Here is a 23,891-nt window from a genome sequence, read left to right as displayed (position 1 = left end):
TTCTCTGATTGCTTGTTAGTGGTATATAGAAATGGTATATAGAAAGGATAGTGATTTATATAAGTTGACTTTGTAACATCTCACTTTGCTGAAAGTATTAGTCATTTATAAGTTTTCTGGTAGGATTTTTGGGATCTTTTATGTATAATATCATATCATCAGAAAATAGTGATAATTTGACTTCTTCTTTTCCAATTAATATTTCTTTAATCTCCTTCTCTTTCCTTATTACTCTAGCAAGAGTTTCAAGCACTGTATTAAAAAGGATTTGAGATAGTTGCCTGTTGCTTATTTTAATGGTAATATTTCTAGTTTTTCTCCATTTAAAATGATGTGGGCTTGCTGTATATAACTCTAATTATGTTGAGGTATGTTCCTTCCAGTTCAATTACCTCTATGACTTTTAACATGAATGCATGTTGGATTTTGTCAGACTTTTTCTGCATCTATTGAGATGACCATGTGATTTCTGTGGTTAAGTCCATTTATATGTTTTATTACATTTATTGACTTAAGTATATTGAACCATCCCTGCATATCTGGAATAATGCCAACTTGATCATGGTGGATGATCTTTTTGATGTGTGTCCATAGGCAGTTTACAAATATTTTGGTGAGAATTTTGCATCTATGTTCGTAAAGGATAGGACCTATTTGTGTGTGTGTGTGTGTGTGTGTGTGTGTTTCACAGAAGGAGTTTGGGAATTCTCCCTCTGTTTCTATCTTTTTAAATAAAATTTAAGAAGTATTGGTTGTAGACCTTCTTTGAATGTCTGGTAGAATTCTGCTGTGACTCCATCTGGGCCTGTTTTTTTTGTTTTTTTGTTTTTTTTTAAGTCAGGAGGTTTTGTAATACTGTTTCAATTTCCTTGTATATTAATGGCCTGTTTAAGCTGTTGATTTGCTGATCTCTTTTGGTTTAATTTTGGTGATTCCCAGGAGTGTAGCTATACATCCATTTCTTTTAGGTTTTCAATTTTGTTGTGTATACATTTCTAAAGTATTCCCTTATAATTTTTTGGATCTTTTTGTTGTCTGTTTTGATGTTTCCTCTTTCATCTCTGATTTTATTGGTTTGGAGTTGCTCTTTCTTTTCTTTTGGATAACTGGGTTAAGGGTCTATCTTGTTTATCTTTTCAAAGAACCAACTCTTGGATTCATTGATTCTTTGTATTGTTTTGTTTATTAATTTATTCTCTGATTTTTGTTATTTCTTCTTGTCTCATAGGTTTGACTTTCATTTGTTTCAAAATGACTTTTCATTTGTTTCAAAAGTCTTGATTTGCAATGTTAAGAAATCGATTTGTGTTCTTTCTGATTTTTTTAATGTAGGCACTTTGAGCTAAAAATTTCCCTCTTAGAACTACTTTTAAAAGGTCCCAGAAGATTTGTTGTACATTATTGTCCTTTTCCTTTAATTACAGGAATGCTTTTTATTTCTGTTTCTTTCCTTAATTTCTCCTTTTACCCATTCATTATTCATGAGTGTATTGTTTAATCGCCATGAGTTCATGTAGTTACTAGGGTTTTTTCTGGTGTTGAATTTAAAGATTTATTACATTGTTGTCTGCTAGAATGCATGGAATTATTTCAGTGTTTTTGTATTTGTTGAGGTTAGTTCTGTGCTCCAGTTATTTGGTATATTTTGGAGACTGTTCCATGGGGTGCTAAATAGGAAGTATAATCTTTGGTGCTTGGGTGGAATACTTGGTAGATGTATGTTAGGTCCATTTCATGTAAGATATGATTTAATTTAGATGGCTCTTTGTTTATTCTTTATCCAGTTGACTTGTCTAATAGAGACAGTGGGGTACTGAAGGCCCCTACTATGAGTTGGGATTAATCTATGTCTTAATATTCTGTAGTATTGATTTTATGAAGTTGGTTGCACCAGAATTTGGTGCATATGTGTTCGTGATTGTAATACCTTCTTTGTTAATTGTTTCTTTGGTCAAAATGAAGTGACTTTCTTTATCTCTTCTGATTAGTTAAGTTTTTCTTAGTACCATTTTCTTAGAGTATTTTTTCTACCCTTCCACCTTACAGTAATGCCTATCCTTGAAAATGAGGTGGTTTCTGCAGATGACAAAAAGATGGATTTTGTTTCTTAATCCATTCAACTAGCCTGTGTCTTTTGACTGGAGAGTTCAATTCATTGATATTTAAAGTTATTATTGAAACATGTGTATTAGTTCCCATCATTTTAATTTCTGTTTGCATTTTTGGACTAACTTTGTGTTTCCAGAGTTATACCTTCATTTAGTTTCTTTCTGTTGCCCCTCGGGTATTGTCATTACATTCTTCAGCTCTTTGTATTGCTTCAAGAATTCTATGAATGGCTGGTTTTGAGGACATGAATTCTTTCAGTCTATTCATGTGGTGGAAGATTTTTCTTACCCCTTCAACTCTAATAGACATTTTTACTGGGTAAAGTATTCTGGGTTGGCATCTATGGTCATTTAGAGCTAGAAATACTTTGGTCCAGGCTCTTCTGGCTTTCATAGTTTGCATTGAAAAGTCAGCTGTAATTCTGATGGGTTTTCCTTTATATGTGACTTGTTGTTTTTCTTTTTTGCAGCTTTCAGTATTCTCTCTTTGTTCTGCATGTTTAGTGTTTTTTACTATGATATACTGTGGGAAGTTTCTTTTCTGCTCCTGTCCATTTGTTGTTTTATGTGTATTTGTATGGACATGTCTTTCTTTAATTTGGGGAAATTTTCTTTTACAATTCTGTTGAAGATCTGTTCAATATCATTATCCTGAATTTTTTTCCTTCCTCTATGCATATGATGTGTAAATTTTGTCTTTTCATGGTGTCCCACATTTCTTGCATATTCCATTTCTGTGTTTTTTATTAATTTTCATTTCTTGAGTGGTTCAGTTCTTCAGCTTTATCATTCAGTCTTGATACTCTATTTTCCATTTCATTCATTCTATTGGTGAGGCTTGAGTGTTTCATTTTCTTCTTCATTTCAGCCTGAATTTTCTTCAATATTTCTATCTCTTGTAAATTGTCAGAAGTTTATCCCTATGATCTTTTACTTCTCTGTTTGTCTGTTCTTTAAATTTGTTGAATTCTTTGATCATGTTCATGATTGTTCTTTTAAATTTTGTGTCCTGGGTTATCTCTAGGGGGTTCTCATTGTAGAACTCTTATGAAGGACTCTTGGTGTTGATGGGGGCATATTATTTGGGTTTTTCATATTATTATTTTTCTTTGTGATTTTGGCATGTGGATATCTTTTGCTGTTTGTGATTCTGGTGTGAGACTCATGCGTTCCTTTGTTGAGTTGAAGTCAGTTTATGTTTGCATACTTGATATTCTTTAGCTGTTTTTATTGGGTATGAAAAGCTGGTTGGTCTAGACTTTAGGTTCTCTCTTTTGATTTTATATTAGAGGGATCATATGGTTCTAGTTCAGCTATTCAGGAGTCCTGGCCAGAGGCCTCAAATTAGGTGAGAATCAGCTGCTTTCAGGCTTCCTCCAAAGCTCTGGGTCCCTTGAGCCATCAGGCACAGGACAATTTGGGAAGCTTGCTAGATGGAGGCTGGATTCAGGCACATTCAGGCAGTCTGGAAAATTCCAGGCTTCTATTAAGAGGCAGAGAAACCTAGCCCTGCAACAGTGGGAGGGGCTGCGAATGGTTCCAGTGTATGGGGTTGGGCACAATGACATTTAGAGAGCTCACTGCCATATAGAGCTAAGAGGGTAGTCCAGAGATCTGGGGTGCTAAGAACAAAAGTGGGTCTGTGCCCAAGGCAAGGAAGACGGCTGGACTCAGGAATCCAAGGCAAATTTGGGATGTGGACAGCAGGGTAGAAGACTGGTCTCAGGAGTATAAAGGCAAGTTGAAGGTGAGGACAGCCTGTGAAGGCTCTAAGAAAGTCGACTGAAAAATAGAGCTGGTCTGAGTGCAGAGGATCAAGATGCAATGGGCAGGTCTGGACTAAAGTGTAGTCTAGAGATCTGGGGTGCTAAAAGTAAATGCAGGCCTGTGCCCAAGGCTAGAAGGAGAACAGGATGTGGGGTTGGACAGATTGGAGTTGCTCAGTCTGTAGGGGAGTGAAGGCACAGTAGAGCTGATCTTCTTTAAGGGAGAGACTATAGATAGGCTTCCTAGACTCCAGTGGATGAACACAAGTAAAGCTGCTTGTGGTGGTGTGCCTGTGTCATCCCAGCATGCCTACAACAAGATGGGCAACAGAAGCAGGAGGATTTCCAGAAGGCTGCTGGACAGCCGGCCTGAAGTATGTGTTGAATATTAAAGCAACACTGCTTCAAATAACATGGAAGATTAGGACTGACATCCAACTTGTATTCTGACAAATATGTGCATAATATACACACATCTTGCAGGCACACATCCCCCCCATATACTTACAAAAATAGATTGAAAAATCCACGAATTCTAGTTTAGATTATTTAAATTGTCAAGGAAAATGATGGCCCTTCAGTCAGAATTACTAGGAAAAGAAATAAGACACCAGTTAATCCAATCAGCAATGAAATAAGGACCTCTAAAAAATGTACAGATAATAAAAGGATATTCTTAAGGACTAGATGCCATGGAATGGATACATTTTTGAAGCACATAAACTACTAAAACTGACTCAAGAGGATAGGAAATCTAAGTATATTTTTAAGAAGCTAAATTGAAAAAGAAATGTAAACTCTGCTCACTGAATGTAGCCTAGTCCCAAATAACTTTGTTGGCAAGTTTGATCAAACTCTGAAGAAATAGATATTATTCATTTTTAAAAAGAAACAATCCTCAGAAAATAGAGGATGAATGCTTGCTAACCCACTTTATTAAGTCTGAATTATCCTGATGCCAATGTCAGGAAATGACACCACAAAAAGTGATAGGTACAGGCTAATGATTCTTGCAACACCTATGCAAAAATCCTTTCCAAAATATTAGCAAATCAATCCAGCAGCATGTAAAACACTCTTCATTGTGACAAAGTGGAGTTTATCTCACAGAGGAAAAATTCGTTTAATATTAGAAGTCAAATACTATCATAATCCTTTCACATAAACAAATGGCAAAAAAACTTTATCATCTCAACATATGCAGAAAAGCATTTGACTTAATTAAACACTCATTCAAAATAAAAATCTCATAGCTAACTAAGGATAAGAAGGGAAATCTTTACACTAAAACTGAGTAGCCAAAAATGCTTGCTAAGGGCCTGGTGAGATGATTCAGGGGGTTATGGTGCTTGCTGCTGAATCTGAAAACCTGAGCTCAGTCCTGGCGACAAAACCTGAGCTCAGTCCTGGCGACCCACATGTTGGAAAGAGGAAATCAGATGTGGTAAATTGTTCTCTGACCCCCACACTAGTATGGTGATGTGTATCCCTTTTCCACCTAAATAAAAAGTAAAAGATTTAAAAGTCTGAGAAGTAGGGGCTGTAGAGATAGTTCAGCAGTTAAGAGCACTGGCTGCTCTAGCAAAGGACCAGGGTTCTGTTCCCAGCACCCACAACCATCCATAACTCCAGTTCCAGAGGATCCAATGACCTTTTCTGACCTCTGTGGTAGTTATAGGACATGGGTGCATTTACATACCTGCAGGCAATATACTCATATACATAAAATAAAAATAATAAGTGAAATATTTTTTAAAAGTCTAAAAGTGTCATATTTGAAGATACAAGAATGAATGTTTCCTCCATAAAATTAGAGCAAAGCAGGAATGTTTTCTGCAGCCATTTTTCTTCAAGACTGCATCAGATATTCTATCCAGCACAGCAGAACAAGTAAACTGTAAAGATGATCAGTTAGGAATGACCAAAACAGCTTTTATCAACAGACGATGCAGTATTATACGTAGAAAATTCTAAGGAATCTGCAAAAATGATATATGGAAACTAAGAAGCATTTTTTTCCATAAAGCAAGATATGTGATTGATATGAAAATTGGTAGGATATATATGGGCAAGCGATAATTCAGAAATTAAATATGAAAAGAATATCTACTCACAATAGTATTAAAACCAAGCAATTAGACTATAGGACTCTCTCTGGAGGGGCTGAAGTCACCTCCTAACACCAAATCAGGCAGTGCCCAACCGCCTGCAACTCCAGTTCCAGGGGATCTGATTCCCTCCTCTGGCCTCTGCAGGCACTGCACTAATGTACACACCTGCCCCCCACATATACATATAATTCAAGAGTAAAAATAAAAAATAAATAAAAACAGAGACAATTATCAGTAGATTTAATAAAGAAAATTATTTTGCCTGGATGTTAAAACTGTAAAACCCTGAGAAGAATTGGAGGAGGCCCAGATAAATGGGAGATATACCAAATTAATGGATTGAAAGATCCAATATTTTTGAGATAGAATTTTCCCCGTAATTTCTATAGATTCAACACGATTCCTATCAAAATCTCAGCAGGCTTTTATCATTGATATTGACAGGCCAATCTTAAACACAAGAGAACTGGAACAGCTAAAGCAATTTTGAGAGAGAATAATGTTAGCACATTTGCTTTATCATTTCAAAACTCATGAGAAACCTGCAGAGATCAAGGAAATGTAGTCTTGGCATAAGTTCAGACTTGCTCATCAGAGCTGTCCACTCATGACAAAATGGGGCCCAAGAAGTTTTTATAAGACCTTAGGTATTCTGGTATATGCAACATCTATACAAACCAAACACTTACTGATAAGCATTCATAAAGAAATTGATTTTAAAGCAATTCATTGTTATACATATATTTTGCCATTTACTAATGATGAATGTGAATTTGCATACTAATGAGATGGATGTGCCTATATTTTTATATAAAAAATAAAACCTTGGATGAATATTTGATACTCTAGGACATATCTTCAAAGATTTTCAGAGATTTTTGATATTTGGATTTTATGATTGTCAATACAGAGAATGTTGCTCTGTGTAAATCTTGGTATAAGATGACAGAAATAGGTTTATGGCTATTTCAGAAATAGTTGGAAATTCAGTCCTAATCCAAGTCAGAATTCACTTGATGGGTTTTTATGAAACTGAAGTCAGCAACTCAAATTTTTAAAATCAATCATTCTAATATAATGTAATCAAAAGATTTAAGAATATGTGTAATACTTCTGTGCTGCAGAATGACAGTAGGAAAATATTAGAAGTTTGCTTTTGAAATGGAACTATTTTGTTTCTGCAAGAGCAGAAGACTTTGTGCAGTAAAAATACTGTAATAAGTAACATGCATTAGGCTTGGATCGAAACCGATGTGTTTGTTTTGGCATTGGGTGATGTGATAGCTAATGTAGTATGATGTGCCTGTGTTGTGTGTTCAGAACCAAGGATGGCTGCGGTGAAGTTGCATCATGTGGCACAGGCAAACACTAACAGAAATGCCTCTGAAATTCACTATGCTCTTGATTTAAATTAATTGTTGGTCACCGCATATTCAGAAACATTTTAATGTTGTCAGATCTTTTGTTTCCCTCGGATTCATATGGGCCCGTGACCTAGAGAGATCATCAGGAATAGAAGGATCAAAAATGCACTCACATATTTGTTCAACTGAGTTTTGCTAAAGATGCCTAGACAGTTCAGTTGGGAATAGGCTAACTTACCCAGCAAATAATAGGGAAAAAAATGGGTTGATCATACGGAAAAAAAATAATTAGGCCCTTGAAACATACCATATACAAAATTTAACTTAAAATAGGTCACAGGCTTAAATATAAAGCTAAATTGTAAAAACTTAAAGGACAAAAACTGCTAGAAAATATTTTTGTATTTTTATGGTATTTGGTCAGTCAAAGCCAACTGAAATAGAAGCCCCAAATTAAGAACTATAAGAGGGAGATAAATTGGACTTTACCAAATTTAAGGTGTTTTTGCTTTTCAAAAGACACTATCAAGAAAATGAACCCTGGGTTTGAGTCCCAGCACCCATGTAAGGTGACTCATGACCACCTGTAACTCCAGCCCCAAGGGATCTGATAACCTCTTCCGAGATACATGGGCATCTGCACTCATATGTGCATACATCCACCTATGCATGCACACACCCACATATACACATAATTAAAAATAAAACAAACTTTAAGAACAGAAATATTTACTGAGTTAACAAGAAAATACTGATTGATTCTCTGTGGTTTCAGACTTGAGTGGATGATCCTATCTGGCTTCCTTAGACATAGATTAGAGGTGTAAATCCGCTGAGTAGCGTTAGGGTATTGCATGAAGAAAAACATCTCAGGAAAAAACTCTCAGTTCAAGTGTGACTTCAGGAAAACTCTGAAAAAATAGATAGACATGAATTCTGAAGTAATTGAGTGTTGAGTCTCATAGAACTTGGGTTTCCAGGTGTGAAAGACAGTGCCATGTGGTGAGATGAACTGAAAATCAGGTCTTGTGCACCACTGACTATTAAGTATCCCTTTATAGTGATATTCTCTGTCATTGATTCTCTTCATAAATTTATAATTTTAGAGTTACAGAGATAATGGTCCATATTACTCACAGTGCCAAGCATGTGTCAAGCTGTAGTCTAAATACTATACATGCACTAATTTGTTATTTAGTACATTTAATCTTTCCAACTATACTTTATGCTACAATAGTGTGCAGCATTAGAAGATACTTTGTATATAATTGCTGATAGAATAAGGATTTATACTAACATCCCTATGAACATAAAATAAAATGGATTAAGTGTCTTGTCATAGGTCATGTAGTTACCAAGACCTAGTATTTGAAATACACAGTTTTAAATTCTGACCTCTTATATCTTATATTTTAAGAGTGTTCTATTTTGGAGAGAAACAGAACTATGAGTCAAATGACTGCAACTGGAATTAAGAGGTGTTTAAAGCAAGAATACGTTGTTTAAAAATCAATGGATTGCCCTAGTTAAAGAAGTTTTAAATATTTCTTAATCTTGAAAGGTTGATGAGTTGGCCAGTGTTATTTCCCTCTTTCAAGCCTCATCATCAGTCATCTCTGCTCTGAACAGTACAAAAACAATAATATACACCTCGGGCTCCCAGTGCTGTCCTATGACACTGTTACTGTGTTCTGAGCCCAAAGAAGGCAATACATTTGAGTTCTGCAAAGACTAGCATTGGGAGCTTGCATTTTCCTGGTAGAAGTTTCCTTCATGGAAATAAGCTCTGGCCTAGATGCTACCCTGAACGTTCTGAGCATTCCTTTGAGGGCCTCTTCTTCCTTGAATTTTGAAAGCTAAGTAGATCTTAGAAGAATCATTTGAAATCAGATAAATTAATGTATAGCTTGGGTTTCTAAAATGCCACTTAAAAGAAAAGTAACTGAGTCATTATCAGCTTTTCTCCCTCCATTAAAGTTGCATCAGGCTCCACTGTTTCTGGCCAAGTATGAGTCCATGTTTAAGAAACAAACAGAAGGCAAATTCTCAGAGCAATCCTAGGCTGCTTTCTGTATCACTACTGGGCCTGGGTTGAGACCTAACAAGGAAATGCTAATTCTCTAATTTCACAGAGTAAGGATCAAGACTCAGGGGGGCAGAATAGATCATCTGAAATTATACAGCATGTACCTCACAAAACTGTACTTTTATTAGCCCTGGTCTCTCTAGTTATACCTGCCTGTATTTCACCCCTGGGTTGGGATGCTTTGTATTTAGTGTCTAAGCAGGTTTTGCATCACAGGAGCAACATTCTGCTCTTTTTGAAGCTATTCTATTCTATTTATTTATTATTTATTATTTATTTATATATTTTTTTATTGTATGAGTATATTGCCTGCATGTATGTAAGTGCACTTCAGTGCCTTCAGAGGACAGAAGGGGGAATTGAATCCCTTGGAACTGGAGTTTCAGATGGTCATTACTGGCAGGTGGGTGTTGGGATTTGAACCCTGGTCCTCTGCAAGAGCAGTCAGTGCTCTTAGCTGCTGAGCCATCTGAGATCTATTTTCAGAAAACAAGAAAGAGCCAGAGAAGAAAGTTTTTCATAGGGTAGATTTCTTTTTCTTTTTTTAAAAAAAACTTTTATTTGTCATTTTTATTTTATGTGTATGTGTGTATTGCCTACATGTAGGTAAGTGCACCTGTGTCGTGCAATGCCCGTGGAGGTCAGAAGAGGCTGTCGGATCCCCTGGGACTGAAGTTACAGATAGTTGTTAGCTGCCATTTGGGTGCTGGGATTTGAACCCGGGTCTTCTGCAAGAACAACCAGTGTTCTTAACCATTGAGCCATCTATCCAGCCCCATAGTGTAGATTTCTAATAATTAAATATAACATTGTATATATGGGTTAACTATATACATGGGAACATTTTGTAAGCTATTTTGGCCTCTTTATACCTGTGTGGGATAATAATGCTCTACTTGAGATGCTAAATTTATCTGTTTTCTATTCATTAACAAAGCAAACAACTATCCGTTTAGAAGAACTGTCATTGCTTTTCTCTCCGACACAGATTTGGTTAAGATAATAAAATAAATGGGAAGACAAAATGAAAATTTTCTATAAATGCTATGGTTTTGAGTCAATTATGTAAAAGAATGGATAAGTTACAATTGTGGAAACATAATGGGGATGAGCCTATGTTTCACCTTATAAATCCTCTGTCCCCCAGGCTATAGTTGAAGACTCACAGCTCATTAAGTTCCCCAAGAAACATGAAGCTAATTTGAATGTGCGGTCATCTGCGTGAAGGGTGTATTAGCTAACAAAATCATGCTCACTTGGTGTCAGATCCAGTAACCGCAATCATAGGAAACTTCAAGTGCCACATAGAATAAATACCAAGGTCTTATGGCTAGGAGTGTCATTTTCAAACTATTGAAATAAAAAAACAAAGAAAAAATACTGAAGGGAACCAGGGGAGAGGGTTCTACCTTATTCTAGAACAACAACAAAATCATTAAGAATTGTATCTGATCTCTTCAGAAACCTTTCAAACAGAAGCTAGAGTAAAATATTTAAAATGTGTTTCCCAAACCCTACCAAGATAGAATTCCTTTACCTTGTGAAATCATGCTTCAAAAGTGAAGAAAAAAAAACAAAACATGACATTGAAGGAATTTGTTGCCTGTGGTCCTGTTTTCAAGGAGTGTTAATAGGTCTTCGGAGAGAAGGAAAATAGCATCAACTGGAAAACTGGGTCTATGAGGACAGAGAGAGCATGTAAAAAGGAAATGGTAATGGTGAAATAAAAAAAATGTATTTTCAAATTCTTTTTTGATTTAATAAATGGCAGTTTGTTCAGAAAAAAAGAGCCATAAGGCATTTGATGAATTGCACGTGTGTAATGTGCTTATGTGGAAGGGAAATGAAGGACAACAACGATGCAAAAGGGAAGAAAGGATTCATTGATGCTTGTAGTCCTGGCTGTGTATATCAGAGAAGACCTAAAATCAATCACCTACGCTTCCACCTGAGGAGACCAGAAAAAAGAGCAAATTAGTGCTAGCAAACAGAATGTAGGGAATTATTAAAAATCAGGGACAAAGGGGCTGGAGAGATAGTTCAGCAGTTAGAGCACTGGCTGCTTTTGCAGAGGACTTGGGCTTGGTTTCTAGCACCCACTTGGTGGCTAACAACTACCTGTACCTCCAGGTCCAGGGAATCAGGAACTCTGTTTTGACCACCATGGGCATTGCATAATACGGGTACACTTACATATACGCAACTGAAATAGTCACACATAAAATAAAAATGAATAAAATAAAAATGAATAAAATAAAAACTGTCAGGGAAGATAAAAACATACTGTATTTATTTAATATACATAAATTTTATTTGTATAAAATATTAGAGCATAAATTAGAAAAGTTGAAAAAAAATCAAAAGAGGAAATCAATGAAACCAAAACCTGATTCTTTGTAAAATCAAAAACAGCATTAAGTTTGCATTGAGGCTAAATAGGAAACAAAAAAGAGGGCAGAAATTGATAATATCAGAAATGAAAGATATGACATAATTACAGGTCTCATGGACATTAAATAGAAAAGAAAGGGATTTTGTGAAAATGATATTTCCCATAAATTTGAATATCCATGTGAAATGAATCAGTTCCTTGAAAAACACAAACTACCAAAGTTCATAAAGAAGAAATAGATTATCTGAGTAATACTGTACATGAAAGAAGTTTAATCAGTAATAAAGAACAACTTTTATTAAAAAAATAATAAGTAGGCTGTATTAGTCAGGGTTCTCCAAAGAAACAGAACCAGTAGAATGAATATATTTGTATAGAGATTTATCAGCTTAGCTCACAGGATAGAGTCCGAGTAGTCCAACAATGGCTGCACCACACTGGAGAGGCTGAGAATCCGTACTCGCTCAGTCCACGAGGCTGGGTGTCTCAGTCCCAATTTGGCGCTGAAGGTCTGACGAATTCCAAAAGATCAGCTAGTCTTCAGTCTATAGCAGCAAGACAAACTCACCAGCGAGAGAGAAGGCAAGCAGCAAGAAGCCAGGTGTTTGCCTCTGCCATGGCCTTTTATATGGGCTGCCATCAGAAGGTAACACTCACATTTAGGGCATGGCCAAGACCAACTCAGCTTCAGGTGATCCGCTTAAGAAGATCTCTCTCATTTCAGTTAATCCCAGATCCAGTCAAGTTGACACCCAGGATTAGCCACCACATAGGCCTAGACAGGTTCATTCATGAGTTTTGCAAAATATTAAAGAGAGTAATTGAATCAGTTCTGTGCAATCTTTCAGAAGATCAAAGCTGTGCAAATAATTCCTAATTCATTCTAAAGTTAACATTAGTCTAATAACAAAGCCAGGCAGAGATACACGAAGAAAGGAAAACAACAGATCAATAGCTCTCATAAGCAAAAATTCAACATTTTGAAATAAAATGTCAGTAAATAAAATCTAAATGTATACAAGCAATTATCCTCATGGCAAAGTAGAATTTATCCTAGATATTCATAATGAGTTCAGAATTTGAAAATTAATTTGTATAAATCATCTTATCATAAAACTAAGAAGAAAAATCACATGATCATATCAATAGATTCAGAAAAGGCATTTGATAAATTCCAATATCCTTTCATCATAGAAAGAATAGATTCCACTTAAACTTGCGAAAGAATATTTATAAATATCCTGCAGCTAATAACATGCATTTCTAAGTGGAATATGAAATTTTCTTAGTAAATCAGCAAGAATGTTCCCTCTCACTACTCCTTTTTGATACCATGCTGTAAATTACAGCAATGCCATAAAACAAGAAAAAGAAGTAAAGGCACACTGTTTAGGAAAGTGTTGGTAGGAAGATTTCAGCACACAAGAATAATATACAGAATTCAGTTGCTTTTCTGTAAAACAGCAATGAGCAAGTGGAATTTGAAAATAAAAACTCAATAGAAGCAGGGTATGGCATCTCATGACTTTCATGTACTCAGGAAGTTGATGCAGAATTACTGTAGGGGTGAAGTCAGTGTGGTCTACATAGCAATTTTCAGGTCAGCCTGGTATACAGAGTAAGACACTTTCTATACGCACACACACACACATACACACACACACACACACACACATCCTAGAACCACTTACATTATTACCTCTTAAAATGAGATACTAGGTATATACCTAGCAAACCTGTATATGTTCTATATAAAGAAAACTACAAATCTGATGAACAGAATAAATACAAACCTAGGTAATTAGGGAAATATTCATATTCATTGATAGAAAGACAATATTTTCAAGATTTAATGTTTCCTATCTTGTTCTATAGATTTAATGGAATTTAAATAAAATTATCAGCAAATTATTTTACACACATTAGTATTTATTCAAAAGTTAATATGGAAAGGCAAAAGACCCAGAATATTTGAGACAACATAAAGATAAACAACACAGCTGGGGTTCTGGCACTCTGAACACAAGGCTTACCATAAGACTGCAGAATACAAAACAAGGTGGTAATGATGAAAGATTAGACAGACAGGTGAAAGGTGGAGGTTAGAGTGCTGAAAAATAGACTCACATAAATATAGTCACTCGGCCTCGACAAAGGAGTAAAGACATTATAGTAATGTGAAGGTGGCCTTTTTAATAAACGATTCTACAAAAGAATGGCAAACTGAATGTAAAAGAAAAGAATATAGACACAGACATATAACTTTCATAAATTAACTCAAAATTGATCAGCAATCAAAGTATAAAATGTGAAAGTATAAAATCAGGGAAGCTAGCAATAGAGAAATGTGTGGATGACAGATGACCATGGGTTTGGCATTCAGCCTTGGCATCACTCCCAAACCCCACACCCATGACTTTCTAGATAGAACATCAACAGAGCCATAAAAGAAATAATTGATAAGCTGGGGTTCATTAAAATTTAATTTTTGTTGTTGTTGTTCTGAGAAAAACAGTGTCAAGAGAATAAAAAGAGAAGAAACAGGCTGGAAGAAAATATTGCAAAAGCTGTGCTAAAGTACCATTATTCAGAACAGAGGTTATACAAAGAATCAGAAGTTATATAGAAGAAAATCCCTTCTAACACTGGAAAAGTTAGAAAAGAAAATACCTGATTAAAGATGAACAAATGAGGCTGGAGAGGATGGTTCAGCAGTTAAGAGTTCTGGATGCTCTTGTAGAGGACCCAGTTCAGTTCCCAGTACCCACTTGGTGGCTAACTAGTATCTGTAACTCCAGTTCCAGGGTATCAGATTTCCTCTTCTACAGCAAAATAAGACATTGATAAACTAAAACTATTTTCAACTATTCTTCATCACTTTATGTTTATTTAAATAGTCCTCTAAGTATCTGTACCAGATGCTTCTATTTATACCATCAAATAATTATGAAGTGTCATGTATGAGAAACCCATGTCTCAATGCACAGGGATTTTCTTATAAGACACAGACCTGCCATCATGAAACTTATAATATCAAGAGGAAAAGTAAAATAAACTACTCATCTGTATGATAATTTAATTGTTACTGTGATGAACACTTTGAAGGCACAAATGGAGTAAGAGCTCACAAGGCAGTGAGTGGCAGGAGCGAGTGTGGCAGAACCATTAGGGAGCAATTGAGAAACTCAAACAAGAATGACATTAGCATTTAATCTTCTAAATAATCTCTAGGCCTTGAGGCTATGTGGAAACTCAGAGATCATAGTTATAATATTAATTATGGTAATGCATTTATAAAATTTCTACTTGACAATGATAATCATATAATGAAGTTATATTCAACATAAGGACAATAATTACCATATATATATATATATGTTCAGTGTTCTAGAAATGAACCAAACTGTATTTCTACAAAAAGAACTTAGACTTCTTCCCTTAAAATTTGAGTAAGAACTGGAGCTTTCACTCTTGGGCTTAATTTTATGTCATATACTATTTTGCGCATATTCTGTCACTAGCGAAGTGAAAGAAAGGCACTTTTAATGTTGCTAACATCTGAGACTGCCTGTGTGGTGTTTCTGCTGACCTGAACACTGCATGTCCTATCAACTATGAGTCATCTTCCCTCACGGGCATATACAGTGGCTGGAAGCCGGACTCTGCCAACTGGAGTGGCAAGAATCTCCACACACCTCCTAGATGGAATTAAAGGGTCATAAAGAAAATGCTTTTAGTCCAAGAAAAGGTGGAATATGTGAACCCTGAGAGGATGAAGTTTTAGGGCTTCATAATTGGTCCAACTTCAGATTTATGGCATACAGAGAAAGATGACAAAGTTCATTTGGGTGATTACACACTCACAGTAAACGAATGAACTTTATGTGTGCTTCTGCTCACCAGCTTTAGTGGCCTTTAGGACTCTCTAAGATAAGTGTGCAGTCCTCAGTGGAGGTGAATGGAGTAACTATAAATTCAGGTCTCTGTGACATGTGTGGTTCTCTACTGACACAATTTAGCAGTCTATGAAGTCAGATTTGTGTGTGTAGTGCAGGTCCACGGTGACACAGCAAAGGGGAGCCCAATGGTGGTTAACCTTGCAGGTGTAGGCTTTAAGTTATTCACTTTTGTCTCTTCTAAGCCTCACTCTCTTCATGTGGAAAATGATAAAGAAAAATGTTCTTATCCACATCTTAGGGTTAGTGAGTGATTGACAGCAACATAGGTAAGTATGTGAAATATAGTGATGCTTAATAAATGTTCAGAACCTATTTTCAATGAGTATTCCTTGTCATCCATAACATCATAGTTTTTTTTTTTTTTAATTGTAGATGCTCCCTAAAATCCTGGATAAGCTAGCACCAGCATTCACCATGAACAGCTGCAGCTTCCTTGTGGAGAAATCTCGAGCCTCTACAGCCAGGGTGGTGGTGTGGAGAGAGATGGGAGTGTTCAGAAGCTACACCATGGAAAGCAGCTATTGTGGCTGCAACCAGGGCCCTTACCAGGTATGTGAGACTGCAGACCTCCACACTTTCCACCCAGTAGCAGAACACAGAAATGGAGAACAGTAACAGATCCCTCATTCTGCTTTATCAGTTGAAGGCTCCAAGCTGAATCTGGCTCTGTCTCTCTGCTTTGTAGAACTGGTTCAATGACTGTCTTCAGCAGCGTCTCTGTTGATCCTAGAAGTAATGTGTGCATGCCCTCCAATGTAGTTCCTCAATCAGCTATCCTCACTAGTAAGCTGCAGGGAGCCTCTCTCTGACCTGTACTCTGAGTTTTTACAGTCTCCCTGGCCATTAGATGCGTGAAAATGTCTTTTGTAGCAACTGAGCTGGCTCCATATACATCACAAAGGGCATGAGTCTATAGATATTGTCTAAATATTTTTGCATTGTGTTTTTCCTCTGTGTCAATATAAACCAGCAGCTCTCTGTGCTACCCTAGCTGTCACCAGAGCACATGGTGGTATGTATATAGTGTGAGTCTTCCAGAATTAGCGTGTTTGGGACTCATGTGCTAGTGTCGAGGGAAAGCATGCACATATATATCATGTCCTTTCTACAGCTATATTAACTGTACGAGCAGCTGGATAGCTGATGGAGTTCACTACTCTTGCTGCTCTTCCCACTCTCCCAAAGAGAAACATAAATAAAGGACATTGTGACAGTGCCAGGGTAATAGACTCTTTTAAACTTCTTAGGCAAGCTGACAGACTACTCCTTGGTGACTTCTATTCAACCCCAAGAATACACGGACCTCACCAGCATTAAGTTCATTGTGTATTGGCTTTGTTACTCTCCTGGAGGGGCCAGGAAGCACTTGGTATCTGTGTGATCCTGAGATTGTAGAAATCTGTTAATGCTCAAAGGGACTTCAGGGAGTGAGTGACAGGTGATGAGCACTGCTTATCTTTCCACCTGGTCAAGGAGATTTTTGACACAAGGCTACTGAACTACTCATTTTGATTCATTAACTCTGTCTGATAATTATCATAAAATGTTGCTTCAAAGAATTGTTTTGTGACTAGATTAATGTTATTAGACTACACAAATCACATTTAACTCTTGCTAATATAGATGTAAAACAGGAAGAGTTGGGGTCATTGAATAGTTATCCAAAGGCCTCATTCCTCCACTTACCAAAAAGGACTAAACCTAATTACCTCCAATGGTTGCCAAAGCTAATGAAGATAGTAATGAGGCATCCTCTCCTCCCTCTGGCACAAGAATTTTGTAAATGCATGTATAATTGGAGGTTCTTTAGTTAGGACAGCTCTTCACTCTGTTGGTAATCAAAACCTATGGGACCATAAAAAAAAGTCTAGATTATTGTAATCCTATGAACTTGCCTCTCTTGTGATATGCTTTTGTATGGAAAGGGATGTCAATTGCTTCAAATCCCATGCAGCCTTTTTCAGTTTATTGCACTGGTGAATTTGTGACCAAGCACCAATTCAGACTCACATCCTCTAGTCACATAAGTACCATTGCTACTTGTGATACATCATTTGACATTCAAAGGCCTTTGTACCTGTTTGAAAAGTGAATGGCCTTGTCTAGATCTCTCTTTTCCATGTAGCATACATAATGGCTATTACATGTGACAAAGGATGAAAGAGACTCAGCCAGTGGGGTGGTTGGTTTTCAGACTCAACAGCTATCCAGGATTTTCCACATGATTTTTGCATGAGGTCTCTAGAAGAAGAATGGAGAGAAAGCTGGCTACAAAACTCTAACTGGGCCTGACATAGATTTGGTTTCACAGTCCTTTTCTCTATATGAAACACCTCTATGAATGAATTGATTTTCTCCTCCCTTTGTTTTCCTGTCCTTCCAAACACTATGGAGTACCAAACAGAATTAAAGACAGTGCACACGGGTGGGTGAATGATTCTACATATGGGGCTGTGGGAAGGAAGCTAGCCCAGAGTTGGGTGTTTGGGTGATTTTTGTCTGAGGCATATCATTAAGTCTATGAGCTATAAAGCAGTATAGAAATTTCTACCCTGAACATATTGCACATGATTATTTTTTTACATTGGGAAACTGAATCCCAGTTGGGTCTTGAGGTTATTATTCTAAGGTCATCTTTCCATTTTTTTGTTTAGTATTAGCATTTATCCAAAAGATGGAGGATACTTAAATACACCCATGAGGGGCATTCTTTCCTTCCTTCATAAGAATATAAATATTTTTGCAGTTTCTCTGGTTAATGTGGCTTTAAAGCAGTTCCAATCATTTCTCCCCCAGCACACTAAGTACCTGATTTGTTAGTAGTGAAATGAAATATCATTTCTTACAGTGACATTTATGTTGGAACTACATTAAAGAACATAAGCTATTACCTCAGATAATTATTATTAATATAGTATTTTCTCTTCTATTTTCCAGTCTATAGTTGGCTAATTTAAAAAAATTTCCTTGCTTGTATGTCTCTTGGATAAAGGCTCTGCTGCTAGTCATAGACTTAGATCCATAATTTGCATTTAATGTGGAAGTCCCACCCACTGAGAGATTTACTTTACCTGTTGAGCACTGGCCCACAACAATGAAAGTTGCTGAGGGGGAAAGCAAGATGGAATGATGTAGCCTTTAGGGGCTCATTTTTATAGACATCCAGTTGATGTGGACAGCTGTATTCTTCAGACTGTTTGTGACCTGGGGTCACATACACAGAGTGCTTGTATGTACAAAGGCATATAGCTGGGTCCCGTGGGTTGTAGAAAGTGTTGTGAGGACTCCCACCCAAGCAGGCCTTTGACTTGCCCCTTGGCAACACTGGTGAAGCAGCAACACAATCTGAGAGGAAAAACAGAAGATGAATGACACAGCTGAGGTTTGAAGAGGGATTAGCTGATGCGCAAATTCAATTCCCATGGGATCTCTCTTTTGTATTGTGGACCTTTCATGTGATCCATCTTTTCTAGCACCCACAGAAGGATCACTCGATAAACTCAATCTATTCAAGTCATGATATTGCCCATAAGCCATCTATTTTGTAATGTTTTTTTCCTGGGGAAATGTAATCAAAGCCTATTCACCCCAGATCTGACACTGAAAATAGACCAAACAGACAATTTCACCCAAGTTTTAGGGTAGAGGACCAAACAGATTTTTGGGTTTGCTTTCAGAAGTTTTTATGAGTTGCTTCTTAGAGGTGCATGGGTGGCTCCATGCACTTAGTTGTACCACTGATAATTCCCACCCCAGCATGGGTGACAGCCTCCCAAAAGCTGCATAGATAAGTTTCTCTTTTTAGTGGACCTTCCACCTCCAATGTTCACTTTTCCACCTCTTAAGACCACAGTCAGCTAGGTCAGAACTGCACGTAGGAGGGGGTAGGTGGCTATAGTCGCAGGGGGAGGGTCTGATAACCTTCCTCCTACTTCCACAAAGGAATGCCAATGGGCCTGACCTTGTAATTGTCTTGTGTGGGTCATCAGAACTGCTCTGATTAAGACTATAACAGGCCAGATGATAGCATTCCATAGTACTACCCAGGTCTTAATTCTAAAATCCAACCATGTATCATGATGTTAAGACCTTTTACAATCTCTTGATTTTTTTTTATTTATTATTTTTATTTTATGTGTATGAGTGTATTGCCTGCATGTATGTGAGTGCACCCGTGTCGTGCAATGCCGCGGAGGTCAGAAGAGGGCTTTAGATTCCCCTGGAACTGCAGTTAAGGGTGGTTTGTAGCTGCCATGTGGATGCTGGGAATTGAACCCAGGTCCTCCGTAAGAGCAGTCAGTGCACTTAACTGCTGAGCCATCTCTCCAGCCCCTGATCTCTTGATATTTTTTAATAGTCAGTGAATGCTTAGTCTAGTATAGACTCAATATTGACATGTTTAATGAGTGAATAAATACATGAATAAACAATGAATGTTACTATCTAGGTGTTTAAATGATTATCTTTTATTTACATGGATAACTAATAAACAGGAGCTCACTGTGGTTGAAATGTGATCAAAAGCCTTTGTAAAAATGGAGATATTGTAAATTGTTACAGGGCCTGGAGTGGAAAATGTGTGGGTTGGAGAGGAAAAGGCAGGGAAACCAGAGCTGAGACCTCTCAGACCTGTCATTGTGCACATGATTTGAGAGCGCCTAATGGATTCTTTCCCAGAATAAAGCAACTCTGATCCAGGTGTGGAATCTCTCATGGCTACATTCTAATAACAGATGGTGATTAGGCAGAAAGACTTCCATGTGTGTATGAGGTAGATACTGCGGCCCACATCCTGGGTCCCTCTTTAGCCTCAGTCACTCATTTTCCCTGACTGCCCAGAGCTCAGTTGATCACCATGTATAATATAAAGCTAAGGGAAGCTGCCAGTTGCCTTGCCCAAAAGTCTGGCTCCTTTTTAGCGCAGATGCATCCAATGGCAAGTAATAGGTGGAAGACAAAGGCCTGGCCTCCTGGCCTTTTTGGGACAACTCCAAAGGGCTTGTCTTAACTCTCATGTTTTCCGCAGGCTCAGCGGGAGACTTGGTTGGATTCTCAGTGAGAGCTGATTTCCCCTCTGCCCAGCTCTACGTTCTCAGCACTCACAGGTGTTCCAGGGAACATTCCCCCAGTCCACCTATATGCAATTCTCTGAGTCTCAGAAGATGCTTCCTGGGGAAAATGACTTGTAACAGTGCTTTAAAAAGGCTTAGATTAGCAAACATCCATATAGGACCTAAATAATTAAAATACTGAAGATGGTTTGACAGGGATGAATTTCATAGGAAATTATGTGATCTAAACTCAGAATCCAAGGATCCCACAGTCTTTCATTCATACTCAACTTGCCTTCCTTGGGTAGGGCACGAGGCCTCTTTTTGGGCTAGAGACTGTAGCTGGGTACAGGGTTTGTTAGGATGGTACAGAATGGAGGCTGAGTAGCCTGGCACTGTGATGTATGCATATAATCCCAGCATTACAGACATGGGGGAAGGAGGATCATAATGTATAGGCCAGCCTGGGCTACATAGAGTACAAGGCCTGCCTGGGTGATATAGAAAGACCCTGTCTCAAAAGGCCATGGCTGAAGATGCATCTCAATGGTGAAACATTTGTCTAGTGTGTGTAAGGTCTTGAGATCAATCTCTAGCACTTGAAGAAGAAAATGGAAGCTGGGTATATTGTTTTAATATTTTTGTGGCTACCATGACAAATGGCCATAGGCTTGGTAGCTAAAGCAAGTTATATATGTTCTGTCATGATTCTGAAGACCAGAAATCTTGAGTCACGGTGTCAGCGAGACGACCCTCTTTCTAGGGCTGGGGTAGAGAAGCTATCCCATGCTTTCCTCTTGGCTGCTGGTATTGCCAGATAGCCTTTTGTTCCCGGGCTTCTAGATACTTAGCTTCATCTTCCTCTGTTATTACAAGGCCTCCACTTGTATGCCTCTATCTCTACTTCTCCTCTCACAAGGACTCTGACTGTATTGAATTAAGGTTCTACCTTGCCATATCTAATATGATTTCATCTTAGCTAATTACATCATCAACAGCTCTATTTCCAAATAAGATCATATTCTAAAGTTCTGGGGAAGAGTGACTTTTAGAGATATGGTCTTCAGCTTCATTGTCTGAGTCATACAGTACAATGCAGAATATATAGACCCAATAACTAAGAAGATTTTAAATTTAATTTTATTATCATGTGTGTATGCATGACGTGTATATGGGATCGTATGCAGACCGCAGCACACATGCAGAAATCAAAGGACATCTCTGTGGAGTCTCTTCTCTTTTCTTACTTTAGAGTGGGTTTTAGGCTTTGAGCTCAGGTAGTCAGACTTGCTCAACAAGTCTGAGCTGCCTCGATGATCCAAGGGGATGATTTTATTACCATCATTTATTGCAATGCTGTGAAGCCCTGTATGTGTTCTAACAGCCCTTCCTGCTTTTTCTCTATCTCATACTTAGGAAAATGAAATTTAGATATCTTTGAAGCATCTTGGAAGACAGTTTTGAGTCTTCCCATGTCTGATGAATGCTGACAAGTGCTTTTTGACAATATTCAAATAACAGCAACAATAACATATTCCTATAGGTTTTAATGTGTTCTAGGCCTTTACCATTTATTAAACCACTCCATATATGCTACTGCATAAGAAAGCACTATGGGAAGTTTTGTTATCATTGCCATCCATGTTATATAGATGATTATAAATTAGAGGTTTAGTAACTTAAAGAATTGGAAGCCAGGCAGATTGTACCCCCAATGCTGTCTGCCCAGTGTATTGTGGTTGGTGAAAGGCACCATTAGCTTCAGAAACAGAGGATCAGCCTCTGGACTTAGCTGCCATTAAGTAGATCTACAGCAGCAGGGGAAGCATGTAACCTCTCTCAGTCACTTATTTCTATTAGGATCATAATCAACTCAACACTAAGAGACAGGCATGGTTTCTGATAACACAAATTCTTAAATGTAAAGAGGGTTGAAAAAACAAAGATTTGGCTTCTGTGGAGACTATTATTTATATATCTGTTTATAGACTTACATGAAAGGACATTTTTTCATGAATTGTTTAGACTTTTTTTTATTAAAAACAGTACTATAGGACTTTTTTAAAAAAAATTGAATTATTTTTTTTTCATTATAACAGCATTGACATATTCAATAATAATTTCCAGAGCTAAGATTCTCTCTTTCAAAATTGGCTGTAAATTTTTAGGTTTCAAGTTGAGTTAATACAATTATACAATATTGTACTCATTATAAACCCTATAAGACATAAAATTGAATGAGGTTTTAACCTTTAAAAAGGTTTTTAACTTTAAAAAAGATCCATTTCATTATTAAAATACACAGTTTCATACAGAAAAATTCATTTTCAGTGTAATGGACATTAAGATGTTTGCACATGTGTTTCTAATCTCTGTATATCTTATTATTACTAGTCACAGTCGGTTACTTTCTGAGCTCCTTGGCATCTGAGCATGAATATAAAGTCATCAGTTTTTCACATCTACTAATTATTAAGGACCAAATTTTTATGCTTTGAAGAATTATTATTATTTTTTTAATTTATACACCCACTTCCCAGATAGCACCCTCCCATAGCCTCCCTCCCCCGACTACAGCCCTTATACTCTGATATCCCTGCTACTGTCTGCTGTGTTGTCAGCACCCCCAGCCATTCCCCACTACTTGCCCTTCTGGTCAATCTAGTCAGCCTATCTAGAGGTCTTTATTTTAGGAGGGTCAGATGTTCCTCATCTAGCAGTAATCAGTTTTCTATATTCCTTTCGATAAAATTGGGGTCTGCTGTTCATTTTCCCCGTTCTATGCTGGGTTACTATCTGGGAATCCCTTTGGCCACCCTGGCCAACAAAGAAGGTATTGCTAATCTGGCATTGTTGCTTGTTAAGTAGCCTTTAACTATACATATGGACTCTTATGAAGTTATGTTGGCCCATTTAATCTTTGGTTATACTTTCCTTTTGGGTGTTTAAGGCCATACAGTTGGTCCAGATAAAACCGATTTATTTTCACTCTTAAGGTCATTTGAGGATCTGTTCCTCAGGGGTCACATGGGCTTGGGAGGAGCCCCTGGCTCC

The 23,891-nt window shown here is 37.3% G+C and overlaps 1 protein-coding gene across 1 annotated transcript in view; it reads left to right on the top strand.

Annotated features, from left to right (window-relative positions):
- Window positions 1–23,891, top strand: part of Agbl1 (ATP/GTP binding protein like 1) — a 912,025-nt gene that overhangs the window by 491,158 nt on the left and 396,976 nt on the right. Inside the window, exon 21 of the mRNA XM_008852348.2 lies at window positions 16,159–16,335. Coding sequence (XP_008850570.2) covers window positions 16,159–16,335 — 177 coding nt within the window. The remainder of the gene's footprint in view (window positions 1–16,158; window positions 16,336–23,891) is intronic.

This window comes from Nannospalax galili, unplaced genomic scaffold (assembly GCF_000622305.1).
Source record: "Nannospalax galili isolate Female #2095 unplaced genomic scaffold, S.galili_v1.0 scaffold63, whole genome shotgun sequence".
In the NCBI taxonomy this organism is placed as follows: domain Eukaryota; kingdom Metazoa; phylum Chordata; class Mammalia; order Rodentia; family Spalacidae; genus Nannospalax; species Nannospalax galili.
The sequence above is the reverse complement of the archived record's forward strand: the minus strand, read 5'-3'. Positions and strand labels throughout refer to the sequence as shown.